The following is a 16130-nucleotide window of genomic DNA, read 5'->3' as shown; positions in this document are numbered from 1 at the left end:
TTTTATTACATATATCCAAATTAAAATATCGTTTCGTTCTCCTACCGAAATTAAGAAATCGTGCTTCGTTTCAGAAATGTTGCACTTGTTTAATTTTAAAAAATTACGTCTTCTTATTAACACTGATTTTACAGATTTACGAGGACAAGAAAGTAATATTTCTTTTTCTTTATTTCTCGACAATTCAGTGCACTTTTAATGTAATTGATTATTTCCTTGATCAGTCATTTCATATTTGTCATACATCATCGATCTGTAATTTGTGAAATCTTTCTAATTTAGCCTAGCATGCACATTTTACGTCTGCCTTTTTTTTTTTTAGAATACGATAGATTAGCGGTTTTGTTTACGTTGTTGTTGTATTGTAGCGGAACCAGAACCCAGAGGCGAATGTCGTGATGAATCAGCCCAGAGGCCTGGTTAAGGTAAGTTTTTTTCCAGTATCAGTGGTTCTTAGTCCTCTAATTTTATTTAAGAAATGTGACTGAAGTTTGTTTTAGTTGCGACAAATGTTGAGAAATCTTGTTGATAATTATGAAACACTAGAATTTTTTAATAGCGAACATAAGTTTTGTTCTTCATTAATCGTTAATAATCGTTTATGCTTGTTAAACGTTATTTTTTAATTATTTTCAATCGTGCAAATTGTTTTTGTCTCATGATACAGAATTATATCTTTTTCATTTTATATTTGCATATAATTTACGAAATTTAGAAATCGTATGTTCATTACGAAAACACAATATTTATAATTTCATTTAGTACATTGATATGTTTTTATACTAACTTTTAATTTCTAGTGACTTATACTAGGATTTATAAAGTAGAAATAAGATTACGTCATAAAAAGAAAAAAAAAATATTATGTATTATAACAGGAGGAAATGAGAACCATTGAGACAAACATTTACATACAGAATACATATTGTTCGTTTCTCGATCATTTTCATACCAGCTTCTTGAACATTTTCGTTTCTTCTTTCATCATTTTTTTTCTGGTCTCCATACCGGAATATACAGAACGAGAATTGCAGGTTTGTATACATTAACTAAAGGGAAACATAATGCTTTAAGTTTGATAAACGGAGTTTGTGACTGATATGAGTGCTTTTTTATTTGAACTGACTTTAAAATATAGACTAATATCAATAAAGAAATTCTAAAACGTTAGGCATTTCGCTTTACAAAAGCTGGTTTTTTATGTAATATTTTAATAATCGATCATAATTTCGTAATAAATGAACTTTAATATTTTTGCAATTAGATTACCTTTTCGTAATAATATAATTTATTTAATTATATCAAAGTTTCAGTGATGTTTGTATAAATGATTGCTATATTCTGTACTTTTTTTGTTTCTTGATGAAACTATAAAAATGTTAATTATCCTACGATTTCAATGATTTTTGAATATGTTGTAAAACAACATTTTGAACAACTTTCTCCTATATGTATAAGGGGTGCACATGTTATATGTATAACTCGCTTAGTCTCCAGGAAAAACTGCACAATTACGATGTACTTTTGCCAAGATGTGCGTTTGTGGCAGCGTATACATCAGTTAGTTGTTGGCCGTCGACCACTTATCTTCTGTTTACAAACCAGAGTCGGAAAAGCTTAAAAGCCCCAACCATATATGTGAGACTGCAAAAAATGTGCGTTATAACTCAATTAATTTCTTCGGCTGCCTAACCCCTAACCTAAACCCAATACATTCATAATATTTACTTTTAATTGAGTTATAAGCTATAAAATTATAACAGACTCTTGCAGCCGAGTATATGTACGTTGTGTATAAGGCCTTTAAAGTCGCCCAACCTTCGTTTAGAAACAGAAGATAAGTGACGCATACGTTGCCAGAAGTGCTCAACTATAAGCAAAATCCACTGTAGTGATACTGACAGTTTATCGCAAATATTTCAAATATATATATATATATATATATATATATATAGGAAAAATATTATTCAAAATATCGATTTCTACATCTAATCCAAAAATCATCGAAATCGAGGGGAAATTAACGTTTCTACACAATGTATTTCATTTCCCATAAGCTACATTTTCGATACATCTTTTTTCTGTTTTTGCGATACCAAAATTCCTTACCAAAATTTATCTACGTAGACACTAGGTAAATTCTTATATCCCATACGAGGTTAAATATTACGTAAACGATTTCTCCATTTAGGAAGCGTCTATGGTGAGCTCTATCGGTCTATCAGATCTGCTTGATGAGTACCTTTCCTTAATCGAACTGTTAAATTGCAACAAGATCTGTTGTAACTTTTTTTTATCACATTAGAGATTATTGATTTACGTAACTAAAAATATTTCAATAGAATGGAAGCCGGGTAGTAAACCAGATAACTGATTTTAATTTAAATTGTCTAAGTCTTAATCTGTGATCCGAGATGATTTCTGATTATTTCTCGTGGAAAATAAAACAGGGACCCATAGAAAGAGTTTTAATTAGAATCTAATTGCAGGTGAAATAAAGGATTCGCTAATTTACATTAAGTGCCGATCAATTCAAAATATCAATCATTTTATCTAAAACAGTTTTTGTGATTATTTCCTCATAAATTATAAACGTTTAAATTTTGAAATAGCGCATTTTGATCGAGTCATGTTGTACGCTATACACAGTTTTTAACAATAGGAAATATCATTTATATCTATATATGATTTCTAATTAAAGAAAGTATAATGTATATTCAATTTTTGTGTCTTAAAGGAAAAATTTTGCAAATAGTGACAACTTTCTATGAAAACCTACTGCGGTCTGAACAAATTGAAATTTGATATTCGGCGTAAAACCATAGTGACAGCTTCAAATGAACTGTTATTAACATCACATCTTAATACATAGATTTATTGTATTTAATTAGTCATGAGTGCCTTAGAGCGTAAAGCGGCCTTTATTTATCTCGGAGCATGCCTGTAGACGAGGTCTTATACGTGACAAACTGTATCGTGATATCAACTCAATCAGCAGTTTTAATCCTTTCGTTCTTAACGTAAGCTATAGTCACCAATTATCACACGCTCACTGTATTCTACCAGTGACTTTAGTCACTCGTTCAAATTTTGTATCAATTCAAAACTTTAGTTAAGCAGAGGATAGCTTGTTTTTTTCAAAGATTCTCGACATTCTTTTTTAAAAATTGTTTTGTTTATGTCATAACGATTGTGCGAATAACTATTTGAATAAGAAATTGCTAATTTACATGACATAACAAAGTTACACTTCAAATTTTACGCTCTGTCCGCGATGAAGCATACATTCGCGTCTTGACTGCTCTGTACAGTGATGGTGTGTTCGTCAAATTCATCCTAGCGGAAGTTTAAAGTAGTAAAATAGCGTTTTTACATCTAGGTGTACGAAAAAGATGCAATTGTTAGGTACAGCGGTAGCTATATATGTATATTAAACAGGAATAGGTGCAAGTTAATAAAGAGGCCAACAAATTAGTTGATTGCTAGAAATAAATATCGATGTGGTATTTAATTTTTAAATTCCACAAACATGGAAAATTCAAATACATTATAATAGAATCTTCCAGAAGGCACGATTTCCTTCAGAACTCATTTCAATTTGTTCGCATTTTCTTCGTGATGCCATTTCATGGTATTTATAACTTATTAGGATATATATAGTTATTCTATAGTTAAATATATATAGTTATTAGGATCTCAGTCGACGTCAATACACAGGTACCAATTGTTGAGATTGGGAAGAAATTTCACAGTGTTGGGAAAACTACCTCCATAATTTCTGAGATCGCTTTACCTTCTCTCCATAAAGGGTGATTAATTATTGTTTTTCGGAACACAGGCTAATCAGCAACCTTAAAAATTCTCAATTAGGAAGACGATTCCTGGAGAGGGGGGCTGAGATTAGCAAGATAGTTTCGAGTCAGAGTTTATAATCAAAGTCAAAAGATCACCTGTTAGAGTCACTTATATCTAAACCTCAATCAGACCGTGACTCTCAATAAAGAGACTTATGCAGTGCCAGTCAGAATTGGATGGTCCATCAAGTATGAACTCGTACTCGTTATCAGTTGTCCAAGACCATGAGGTGGTATATATGTTGTCCGTGATAGTTGTAGTTGCTGGGCCTCGTCCAGGCTAATTGTCGCTAGGGGCTGTAGATGTCGCTGCTGGGGTACTGCTGATTTTTCTTCCTAATTTAGTTGCGTAGAAGAAAAATCGGTCTCCGGTCGCCGGGTTCCGAACGTTCGTAACCTAACGCGTTAACCACTGCGCTGCCGTCGTCTGACACTAATTAATGTCGAATGGTGGTATTTGGCTTGTCGAGTGCCGTCACAACCACAAAGAATCTGCTCGAATCCACCGAATTGAACAAGTTTCTGACTTTAGCACAAATTATGATTTAACATACTAAGCGACAGTTAGAATGGCCAACATAAACATTGTATGACTATGTATATCGTCCGTTAATACCTTTTAACACATGGTCTTAATACTACTGTAATATTGTACTGATTAATACTGCTGTTAGCCAAGACTGATATTGATGAATTCTGGACTGTAAAATCTGTGAAGGTGGTTTCAATGTAATCGAGTTTTGAGATATTGAACAGTACAAAAGTACCAAGATTTTATTAATAGAATTAACTAGTGCAATTCCTTTTAAAAATAGTTCGCGGACAGTTGAATATAAGAAAGACATATAGTTTAATCCGTCTTGACGTATATACAGGATGGCCCACATAAAGTGTTACAGTCCTTTTTTTTGGAAATCATAGCTGATATCGATTAATTTTCTTTTTAATTTCAATGATACGAAAGTGTTACTAAGGGATACTAAGGGGAGACACCTTCATTTTTTTTTTTAATGAAATGCGATATTAGTTTCTATCTATTTAGATAGTTCTTATGAAACTGAATAAATTTACTTGAAGCATTTTTCGTTATTCTGTATTATTAGAGAGCTATGACAGGAAGAAGTCAAATTTATTTTATTAAGTAATCGAAATGATGATTGTTCACTTTTAAAGATTTATTTATTCTTTGTATGACATTATTTCGTACATCTGAGAATATTGTTGCAGTTATGGTTTTAGAAGCATATTATATTCTTCTCTTTATATCTTCTTTTGTGATAAATGTTATACTTATAACTTATAAATGTTTAAAAGTAAACGGTCACTTTTATTTCGAACACTTGATAAAATGAATTTTATCTCGGAATGAGTCTACTTAAGTTGAAATTACGCTTCGATGCCTCCGCGTAGTCCTTCTTTAGATCGAGGTGTACAGTCCGTGATGATAGTCGCTGCTGGGGTACTGCTGATTTTTCTTCTAATTTTGTTGCGTAGAAGAAAAATCGGACTCCGGTCGCCGGGATTCGAACCCGGGTTCCAAACCTTCGTAATCTATGGCGTTAACCACTGCTTTTTTTATAGTGTTTATTTTTACCAGTTTTTTTGTATTACATATGTGTATTTTCCATTATAAACGATGAATTTGGTTGTGAGGTGGTTCAGGCAAAAGTACCGATACGCGACGGTACGACATAGCCATGCAATATTACATTTTTTTTTTTTTTTTAGGTTTACACTTGTAACTTAAATTTAAGTCGCTGTAGAGCGTTACTTATGTACGATATTGTCTTTTTTCCCATCTTTGTCCTGAAAACCTGGTCGCAAAAACAGGACAGGTAAACAAAGCGCTAACCACTACGCTGCCGTCGTCCGACACTAGTTAGTGTCGAGTGGTGGTATTTGGCTTGTCGAGTGCCGCCACAAGATCTTCCTTCCGTCATAATTCTTTAATTACGCAGAATAATGAAAAATACTTCAAGTAAATATTATCTAATTTCTTAAGAGCTATCTGAATGGACAGAAATTATTATTGCATTACATTTAAAAAAATGAGGAAAAAACAATGTTCCCTTGATATATTAGCAATCTTCTCGGAAAAATCTGTTGTTCTCCAAATAATAATCAGCCCTTTTGTACCATTGAAATTAAAAAGAAAATTAGTTGATGTCAGTTACGGTTTTCGAAAAACCGCCTTTTAGTGTTTTATGTGGACCATCTGTATATAGGTCTACTAGTGGAAATTATGATTGTTATAGAAGAATAAATATTTCTTACTGATTGTTGTTTTACAGGAAGAGGAGAGTGATGACGATGCGATTACAGCACAACCACAGGGTGGTCCGCAAAATAATTCGACGAATCAACAACCCATTTTCGCCATGCCTCCACCAGCCATGAGCCAACCGATTACTACCGTCGATGAGAATACAAATTTGAACAGGGGTGCTGAAAGAGTTATTTACACAACTGGTATTACAAGTACTTAAAATATTAATGCACGTTACCCAGCTGGTCACAATTTTTCTTATTCAGTTTTAGCTCTATTTAAGTACTTTCCTTTTGCCTTTTGTCTTATTATTTCTATGCTTCTAGTGAAGCGTATTATCGCATAAAATGCAACAGAAATATAAGTGTATTAATTTTATAAAATATTGCTTGAATTCATAATTTAATTGCTGTGCAATTTGCAGAAACTTTTATATTATTATGAATCTTTCATCGCTAACACAAATTTATATTCTGGATCTTTTAATATGAAATATTAAAATTGTGGGGGATATTTGCATAATATCAAAATGAACGAATAATTTATTAATAAAACAAAATCTTCTTTCAACACAATACGACTCATATACAATTTTAAATAAACATAGGATTGTATTCCGTGATAATTGTTAATAAAATTTTGTAAATTGGTGATACATTCACTAAAGTACCATAAAACATAACTTTTACATTAATAAAACCCCGAAACTGATACAATTTATATCAGAACTCTAAATCTTAAAAGTAAATCTGTCGCTTATTCAAATTTCTTTATCTTAAGAAAATTTAGTATTCATTATGTAAGGAATTTGATTTTATAGATACAGGAAAACAAATTTCCATAAAATTTTCATTCCTGCGAATAACATTCTAAGGCTTTATCTTGAATGTTGACTCTTGGTCTGACAATTAATCGTGATAGTTTTTGGCTGTTTTGGAAGAATCATTTACGGTCGTCTGTTGACGAATGATTGGTCTTGAAATTACGATAATGTCTCAGAAAACGCAACTTTAAGGAAGCCAAGGAATTATAGCGTTTAAAGCCCAAGCATGTTTTCTTATTTCTTATCATTCGATCATATGCCATATCGTCGATGCAAATCGGCGATCATATTGGTGTATTCCATATTTATATAATTTACTGTATACTGATCACAATTATTTTTCATATTTTTTGTATTGCCGCCTCTCGATTTTTTCCAGCGAAAAAGGTATAACTTTTTAATTGCGGTTCATAGACGCAAGACGGCTATAAACACGACTTTTAATCCATGTCCCTCATACGTACGCGACTGATCAGTTTCCCAGCGAAGAGATTCCATTTTATTCCGAGGCGTAAGTAGCTGTGTGGGCAATATAACGGCGAGACGCCAAGAAAAGTCTTGAGCTGGGATGTTATTGATGTGCACGCGGTGATAATTGCAATGGGAATTGTCTCGTCGAACTTAGATCACTTCAGAAAGGATAGGCAAGTAAAAGATCTTAACGAAACGTCAAGGAAAAAGGTGACCTTCCACCTTTCTACGTAACCGCGATTCACTTCACAGGTTCGTACATATACCGGAAAATCAATGTACGGCGACAGCGGGTTCGCAAAATTGTCAGAAGAATTTACACAACTGTTTTTTATCTCTCGTTTGCTTAGTCTTCGGTATGAAAACAATATTACAATTATAATTAGGATTGGAATTTTTTAGGATAATATAACATGTTGTGATTCTTTATTATCGGACGATCTTGTACGATTCATCCTTACTATGGTTGGATCATTGGATTCTGGTTAAAAGATTTTAGTTATAGAGTTACAAGTGAGCGCGGTAGATATTTAATAGATGTAAGGCGGTTCTGAGTGCTTTTTCAATTACGGAAATAGATACTAGTCTTTTACTAAAAACGAAATAATTTATTAACTAACACGTGTTGTAAACAGTACAACTATTGTTTGGTATATAAGAAGAATCGCAGTGTAATTTACTCGTACGTTGCGAGTAGTGGCCATTTACGTTCTTCATGTATTTCTCTGATTAAAGCCCGTAATCGTATCCGTGACAACCGTCTTTCTGCCTTGATTCAAAATTGTATGTATTGTGTATGTATTTGACTTTGCCTTTGGACATAGCGATGTGTCTCTCTCCAGAGTAAACATACGCGCACGAACAAACGTCCTCCACGATGAAACGCTACAATATTTAATGATTTAAGAACAGCATTAAATTTAAAAATTGGTATACAAAATTCTTCCAAGTACGAAAGCCGCGTACATATAATTGTTATACGTACATACTTTGTTTCACCTTGCGGAATACCAAAGAATTTTATGCTTTTACCCTCAGTACAGTTTTGTTTACGATCTTCTCGCAATGACTACTTCAAAAACCTAGGAACAGAACTATAGCAATAGTTATATATACATATATATAACTATACTATCCCGTATTAAGAATTAACCTCTTAGGTACGGTTAAATTTTGCGCAGGGCTGTTTCTCTGTATGACAGAGTTCGACGCGAATTACGCCTAAACGATATAAATGCACAGCACTGCAATATGTTTCTTATTATTTAATTTGTACTTTACGACTTGTCCAGCTGGACATTTGGTAAATTTTTCTAGCTTTATTGCTAAATTACATGTGGATGGCTACCCCCAGCAGGATACCATCTTCGAGTTTGTCTATTTTATTTCTTTAGTGAGATCAGTGGGTTGTTTTCTCTTTAGTCTTCTTTTTAGAAGAGTTTTGCTCGCTTCAGCAGCCAGCTGGTTTGGATGTGTTGTCGTTCTTCCCTTGTATTTTCTTGCGTATCTGCCAATTTCTTTTTTGACCGTTGGAATTTTTAGGTCTCTGCGTATATCCTCGTTTCTGACATACCATGGGGCGTTGACTATTGTTCTGAGTATCTTCGATTGTAGGAACTCTAGTTTATTTATGTGGCTCATTGTTGCTGTCCCTCATAGTGGTATTCCGTATATCCAAATTGGTTTTATTATCGTTTTGTAGATTTTTAGTTTATTTTCCATGCAGAGTTTGGAGTTCCGACTAGTTAGCCAATATACCTGTCTTCTTTTTATCCGTATTTTGTCTATAATTGATTTCGTATGTTGCTTCCATATAAGTTGTGTGTCTAGGTGGATTCCAAGGTATTACTTACCTTGTTTGTGTTATGTGCGCGCAATTCAATCGGATATTTGGTGGTTTCCGTTTTCGTAGTGTAAATGTAATATAGTTGCATTTACTGGGGTTTGCTTTTATTTGTTTATCTTTTATTGCAATATGTGACAGATAATTGTTCCCTACACAAGCACATTAGAACGAAGATTTTGATAACTAAATTATAATTTTTCTTAAAGATATGATGCATATACTGTAACTTTAATAATTTACTTTAACAATTAATAATACAATTTAGTGTGATATATTTTAAAGCACAGCATGACACATAGATCCACGCCACAATTTTCACACTCTAGCGCGATAGTGTTTTTCAAATTGCTCTTTGTTTTCTATTTTGAAGCGACATTTTGTGGTTGAAGATTCTACAAAATTATAAGGATATGGATCGGCATGTTAAAAAGAGCATTTAATAACGGTACATTTATATGAACGAAAAGCAGTAATTGATACCTAATACTGGCGTATCAAAAACAAAGACTATATATTCTGTCTGTATATTGTTAACACTGTTGTAAAACGTTGCGAGGACAAAAAAAATGTGAAGCAAGACAAATGAAAAAATTCATTTAATTTAAACGGTGAGCGTATAAGTCAATAGAGTGAACCACTGTAGTAGCGCGTCGTAATATAAGATGCATCCGCGAAAGTCACTATAGTGGCGCATGCATGTATAGTTATTCTTAACTGTTGAGCTTCCATGAATTTATAAAATGTTTAATTCATAGTGCATTTTATTTCCTTCTCCTTTGAACTTCCTCGTTCAACCTTTTAAACATCCTTTCAGATTTTACAAGTCGGAATTTAAAGTATACGGTATACAATTTCAATTATTAGTTTCACTTTTAACTTATTACTGCTCCGATGTTGGATTCCGGATGGTGGACATTTGACAACAGACATTGAAAAGTTGGAGGTTTTATCTATAACGGGTAACTGCACGCGGTTCTTATAGCCTAGTGGTTAGGATAAGTAATTAGATCAGGATAATTAGAGAGAATTGACGAGAAAAAAGGGTCAAAATTCGGGATGATTCAGAAAGGAAAAAGATTAGGGTATTGCAGTATGAATAAGAAGTTGATCATCCAACATCTCCCCCCTTTTTGTTTGGAGATCGTAGTTTTCGGATCAGCATACATTCTAAAATTTATTTTGCAATTAACCGCTTGTCCTACCCGCTAACTCCCGATTGTTCGGGCCACAATAAACAAGAAGAATATAACATGTATATCTCGGCGCAACGAAAGTAATAATAAACACATTTGGGCATAACTAGTACTTTTAACATGTCTGGGAAGTAATTATGATTGATTCATCAGTGAACGAAAATGAGTTATTATTTGAAAGTGAATAATGTATCAGTAATAATTTGTAAATTAATACTTAGTTTAAATTAATAATGCTTTGAAAAAACTCGTAGAAAATTAGTAATCTTCAACTGTGTGATATTTTTCGTAACAATGAGGTACATGTAACGCAACTCGACATTTTTTACAGTCCCACGTTGTTTCTCTACGTTTCTTATTTTTTGCACATGCTTTACAAGTTCTTGTTGGATTTGTTTTCAATGACGTGGAATCTATATGTTTCAGAAAATGACCCCAATGTTGCGCGTGTAGTCTTATTGGTATATCTCCGCTCGATAATCGTCCTCGTCTTTTATAATTTTGTAACGGTACGTTTTGTAATAATGCTTTGGCTATTTGAAGTTTATACTCGGTATAATTCTGTTTCTTTTCCATATTGTTTTTGTTGTGCAGAATATATGAATTAAAAAGTGTTATGTCAAATATGTAGAAAAGGATTTTTCGGTACCCTTTCAAGTATTTCCTCATAACAGGGAAGCACGCTAATATCTGATCTTGGCGATTAATACCAATCATTCCTCTGCCATAATCAACAATACATTTTGGCTTGAAAGTAGGACTTAGTTGACTTCTGTTTTGTTCAGTCATTTCTACACTTTCGTACTTTGTAGAAATAATATGAACGTCTCGTATATACTTCAACTTCAACGCTAGTATGCCATTGCAGCTTCTCATCCTACATTCCCTTTTTTTAAATTTTGCTTTAACAAAATCTCCGGGCATATTTTTTCTATTAAAATTTACTATCCCAACGGCATTTATTCGATTTTCAACTAAAGTTAAAAACAGTTTCGGCGAAGAATATCAATTATCTATAATATATACAAAGTGCGTTCTTTATGTAGTATTGACTTTGATAACTCCATTACAACACTTTCAGATGCACTATAATCAGAACTTGTTTAATCGTTAACTGAATATATTTTAAAATTATAGCAATAGGCCGATGATGACTCGCATAATTTATAAAGTTTTATCATGAATCTCTTCGAGGGATTAAATTGTTTATAAAACATGCGTCCCTTAAATTTCATTAACGATTCGTCGATCGCGATGTTCTCTTCCATTACATATATTTCCTTGAAATTTTTATTAAAATAGTTTACCACAGGTTTGACTTTACGTAATTTATCCATCTCGTCAGTCGTATCGTTATTTACAAAATGGAAAAACCTAGTGATTTGCAAAAATTTTTTCAGTAGCATAGTTTTCCTGAATATCGGTGTTTTTATAATAACTCTTTTAGACCAGTTCATCTGAATTTCTGGTTTTTTAACTTGAGCCATTATTATGCATATTGCAAAGTATATTTTAATTTCGTTGCAATTTACAGGGATCCAAGTCTCATCAATATTCTTTCTTATGCGCATATTGCGATATCTCGTATTGAAACACTCCAAACAAAGAAAGAGTGAACCAGCACAATCTTCACAATATGTCACGACCTTTTTTACTACAGTCTTTTGCAGTCCTCCCTAGCTGTTTTGAGTTTTTTTGATAACATATTTTGCAAAATCGTCTCACAGTTCTAACCTCTCCCGGCATTGCTTTTAATTCATGACGTGGTTTTCTCAACAAGCTTTCACGTGCAGAAATGGAAAGCTCGCTTTCATTATCATGACATTTTGTTAAACACATTATTACTTTCATTCTGAAATCGGGATTTCGAACATTTTTGCGAGTTATCTGTGTGAATAATACCATTGCATTTACCATACATGGATTTAATAATATTTCTATTGCTAATTTCTTATACCACTTTAAAGTTTTACGCAGTGGTGAACTACATGCTATTATTTGGTCAGATAAATCGACTGATGATTTTTCTAGATTGTATTCCACAACTATTTTTGGTTTTTCATACGAATAGAATTTCTTATGTACAGTAGTCATTTCTGTTGAATGCCTCGTAAAAGGCATCAATACAGTCTCTTGTCCTTCCATTTTATAATACTGTTATACCTTTTTTATTTTCGTGAGCAGTAACTTCTCCAAACTTTAATTTTTGAGACACTACTTCCGTTGGATTTCCTCGTCGATTTTTTCGTACCCACTAAATGTGTGTTCATTGTGATTAATTTTCCCATCAGATCAACACTTGTATACCAATTATCTGTGCAGATAGTATAGCCTTCATCCAATATATTTTTGCAAAGAAACAGTACAACCTCACATGATTTGTTTCCTGCTATTTTATCTCTTTTCTTTTCTTTTCCCATGTATGTTTGAAAAGAATGAGTGTATCCTGCACCACCGCATAATTTAAAAACTTTTATTCCATATCTGTGACTGTGTTTCAAATATCGTCGAAATGGCACTAATGATTCACCTACGCATAATATTTCATCTGGATTGTAATATTTCTTAAAATTACTGTTTTATGGATCGATAATATGAATAATTTTTGACAATTTATTATTAGGATCATTTTCTTCGTTATTACTAAAAGTAACGAAACACAAAAATAATTCTATATATATATATGTGATGGATATCAAACGTGTTGATTCAAATGGCGAAACGAATGAATACTTGTGATAGTCAGTATATTTAAAAATCACTCTAAGTACAACAATACAGAGTTAGTATAATACGTCTCAACACGTTGACTGCCACGACACCCGTATTCGGGTGTCGCTTATTTGATTACTTGTGAAGGATTATCATAGATATTTGAATAGATATTCCATAATAATAAAACCGTTGAATTGTTATAAAAGTAATACGAAAATATTTTATTAAAGGATTATTTAATAATAATGTAAAATTTTCAAGCATTCTATTGTACATCTAACCTACATAACTGAGGTTAGTCGGGACAATTTGGACAATAAGTTGCTGTTTTCTTCAAATTTTTTGTGCCTTTGTTCGATCCATTCGACGTCTTTTATTTCCATAACATAGTTTGCGTGCGCTACTGTTTTGTCCGGAGTTTGTTTACTTTTACATCTCGTATATCGAAACTGTGTCTGTGCCCTGAGGCAAAACAACAACATGAGTCACTCTCGAGTCGAATCGTCCTATGACTCATGTGCCGCTACATATATATAATAATTACGCAAATGAATTTTATCGCACTAGTCCCATCCATATAATTAGGCCAAAAAACCGTTATATTTTATTAGGATTTCTTTCAACCCAATTATCGAGACGATTCGATCGCTGTTCTGACATTATTTTCGCAGCATATATATTCGTTTGATTCTCAACAATTTGGAATATTTCATTCGTAACAGAAAAAAAATAAAAACTATGCGGTTCAGTATAACAAAAAATTTCAGAGTGATGTGTATTGATTTCCTGTGAATTCGAAAATGTGATCTTCGCTTGACTGGCCAAAGTATATGCCAATTTGTATCACACTCCTCTTCTTGTGTACTATTTTCATCATTACCGACATCTTCAACTTCGCTATCCGATTCAATTTGACGGCGACGTACTGAAGATGCTATTATCAGATAAACATCTCGAGGAACTGTCCTCTCTATCTGACAGCACTCGACATCCTTTGGAGGGACTTTGTAAAAATGTATCGTCATTTCATTTGAAATCATATTAACTTTAAGGACTAACTAAAAAATTAAATAGCAAAAATTTTTGTAGCGTATAAAAGTATAATAAACGCTCTTATCTGAATTATTATTAGTTAATTAATTAATTAGTTAAGCGATTAATTAGTTTTTAACACGGAATTAATTAGTATTTAGTAACGCGAAGAAACAATATGAGATAATTGATAATCGCAAAAAATAAATGAATCGCGCGAAATCAAACTTCAGCGCCACGGCGATTGTCACGTAGAAGACACAGGAAATTAACAAATCATCGGTTGTCTCCTCGCGTCGTTTAAATTATTTCGCGGTAGTTTGAACGTTTCGCAGGTAAGGTGAGAAATTCGGATTTAGATATGATATTCTATGTAAAAATTTATTACACAAATCCAACAGAGCAACTGTCCAGTTATAACAAAATGTCAACGGTTCAGAATCTTCCAATAGAATGTGTCGAATGTGGATTTTGAGTAGGATTATATCATAAGGTCCTGGGCCCTTGGAGAGGCTACCGTCGGGCGCAACTTAGAAGCGCCCATCCTGCCACTGTCCTCTGGGCCGTGGCCCTGCAGGACGTTTGGGACACAGAGCCATCCATTACCATTTTATTATCCTTTCACAATTTCGCAGTAGCAGCAGCGTGAATGGAAATTGTGCCATATTCGACAACGGATTTTATAGTCGCAAGTCGAAAAGAGATCTAGATGCATTGCTAAACTCAGGCTGATACAAAAAAATCTGTGTTGTTTTAGCTTCATTTTAATCTTCAATAAAAATTAAACGCTTAAACAAATGTATATAAACCTCGAGACAAGATCATATTTCATTCAGCCAAGGACTCCAATAATAAACAGATAGTCTATGGAGATACTTGGAATTAATATATGTACTCAAATGTCTTAGACCAATTTTCACCTGATTTTATTTACACATATTTTTATTTATAGTAACTAACTTAGATATTATTTGTATTAGTAGTTACTATCTGTATATAAGTGTGTAAGATAAAAACGGTGGAAAAAGTTAACAGTAGAAAATACGTCAACTATATTTTGTATATTTCTGATAATTGGGTGGCCAAATACCTATAGACAGTAGTATGAATATGTTTGGAACACATCAATTGTACTCTAAATTGTATATATTTAGATGTGTCTATCTTGGGCTTGCACGTTTGGCTTGATATAAACTGTGTTCTTTGAGGCCTTATTATAATAATAAACCCTTACCAATGTATTAAATAAATTAAAACGTATCAGCTAAAAATATCAAATTTTAAATATTTTTATTCTTCACTATTGTGGTTCTTTTTTAATTTAATGCACTAATTTTGAAACAAAATTCATTGTAAGACCAAGAGTCATCACTATCCTTACTTTTCTGAGAATTTAGAAAATAAAAAAGATTTTCTTTAAATAAAATAAGCTTTGAATGTACATATTAACATCTTTAAGATCTTTAGTGGTGGATAGTATTTCCATTTAGTTACTAACAAAATAGTTTTTAGAAGTTATTTGAATACTGCAATATTGTACGAACTTGAAAGAAATTTATCTCAATACATATTTCCACGAAACTGTAGAAACGCTGCCTACCTTTCGATTTCAATGATTTTTAGATATGCTGTAGAAGTCAGTATATTAAACAACTTTTTCCTATACATATAACGGGTGGATATTCGCAAAGAACTATCAGGACCACTACAATGTATTTTTACATATAGTTATGTGGCAGCGTATGCGTCAGTATTGGTTGCCACTTACCTTCTATTTATAAACGATGATCAGTGATCTTAACACTAAACCTATCGCTATCGGTCAATTTGACCGTTTTTAAACTTTTGTACAACTTTCGCATATTTAAACATTATCACATCGCCATCAAACTATACAACTTTTCTTAAAATATGCGTACAATATATATTT

The 16130-nt window shown here is 32.7% G+C and overlaps 1 protein-coding gene and 3 long non-coding RNA genes across 5 annotated transcripts in view; 1 reads left to right on the top strand and 3 right to left on the bottom strand.

Annotated features, from left to right (window-relative positions):
- LOC126917278 (dnaJ homolog subfamily C member 5) overlaps positions 1 to 16130 on the top strand; it is a 31749-nt gene that overhangs the window by 8969 nt on the left and 6650 nt on the right. The window contains exons 5-6 of one of the 2 annotated variants that reach the window (XM_050724014.1): positions 369 to 425; positions 6146 to 6323. In XM_050724014.1, coding sequence (XP_050579971.1) covers positions 369 to 425; positions 6146 to 6323 — 235 coding nt within the window. The remainder of the gene's footprint in view (positions 1 to 368; positions 426 to 6145; positions 6324 to 16130) is intronic. The other variant, XM_050724015.1, reaches the window with a different exon arrangement.
- On the bottom strand, positions 850 to 1627 carry LOC126917300 (uncharacterized). Its single transcript, XR_007710912.1, has 2 exons — positions 1270 to 1627; positions 850 to 1049 (listed from the first exon to the last, which is right to left on the bottom strand). It is a non-coding gene; the product is annotated as an uncharacterized LOC126917300 (long non-coding RNA).
- Positions 3490 to 4666, bottom strand: LOC126917297 (uncharacterized). Its single transcript, XR_007710909.1, has 2 exons — positions 3951 to 4666; positions 3490 to 3881 (listed from the first exon to the last, which is right to left on the bottom strand). It is a non-coding gene; the product is annotated as an uncharacterized LOC126917297 (long non-coding RNA).
- Positions 7351 to 8538, bottom strand: LOC126917301 (uncharacterized). The gene is made up of 2 exons (XR_007710913.1): positions 8400 to 8538; positions 7351 to 8299 (listed from the first exon to the last, which is right to left on the bottom strand). It is a non-coding gene; the product is annotated as an uncharacterized LOC126917301 (long non-coding RNA).

The sequence above is a fragment of the Bombus affinis genome, chromosome 6, assembly GCF_024516045.1.
Source record: "Bombus affinis isolate iyBomAffi1 chromosome 6, iyBomAffi1.2, whole genome shotgun sequence".
NCBI lineage: Eukaryota > Metazoa > Arthropoda > Insecta > Hymenoptera > Apidae > Bombus > Bombus affinis.
This window is presented reverse-complemented; position numbering and strand designations above follow the sequence as displayed.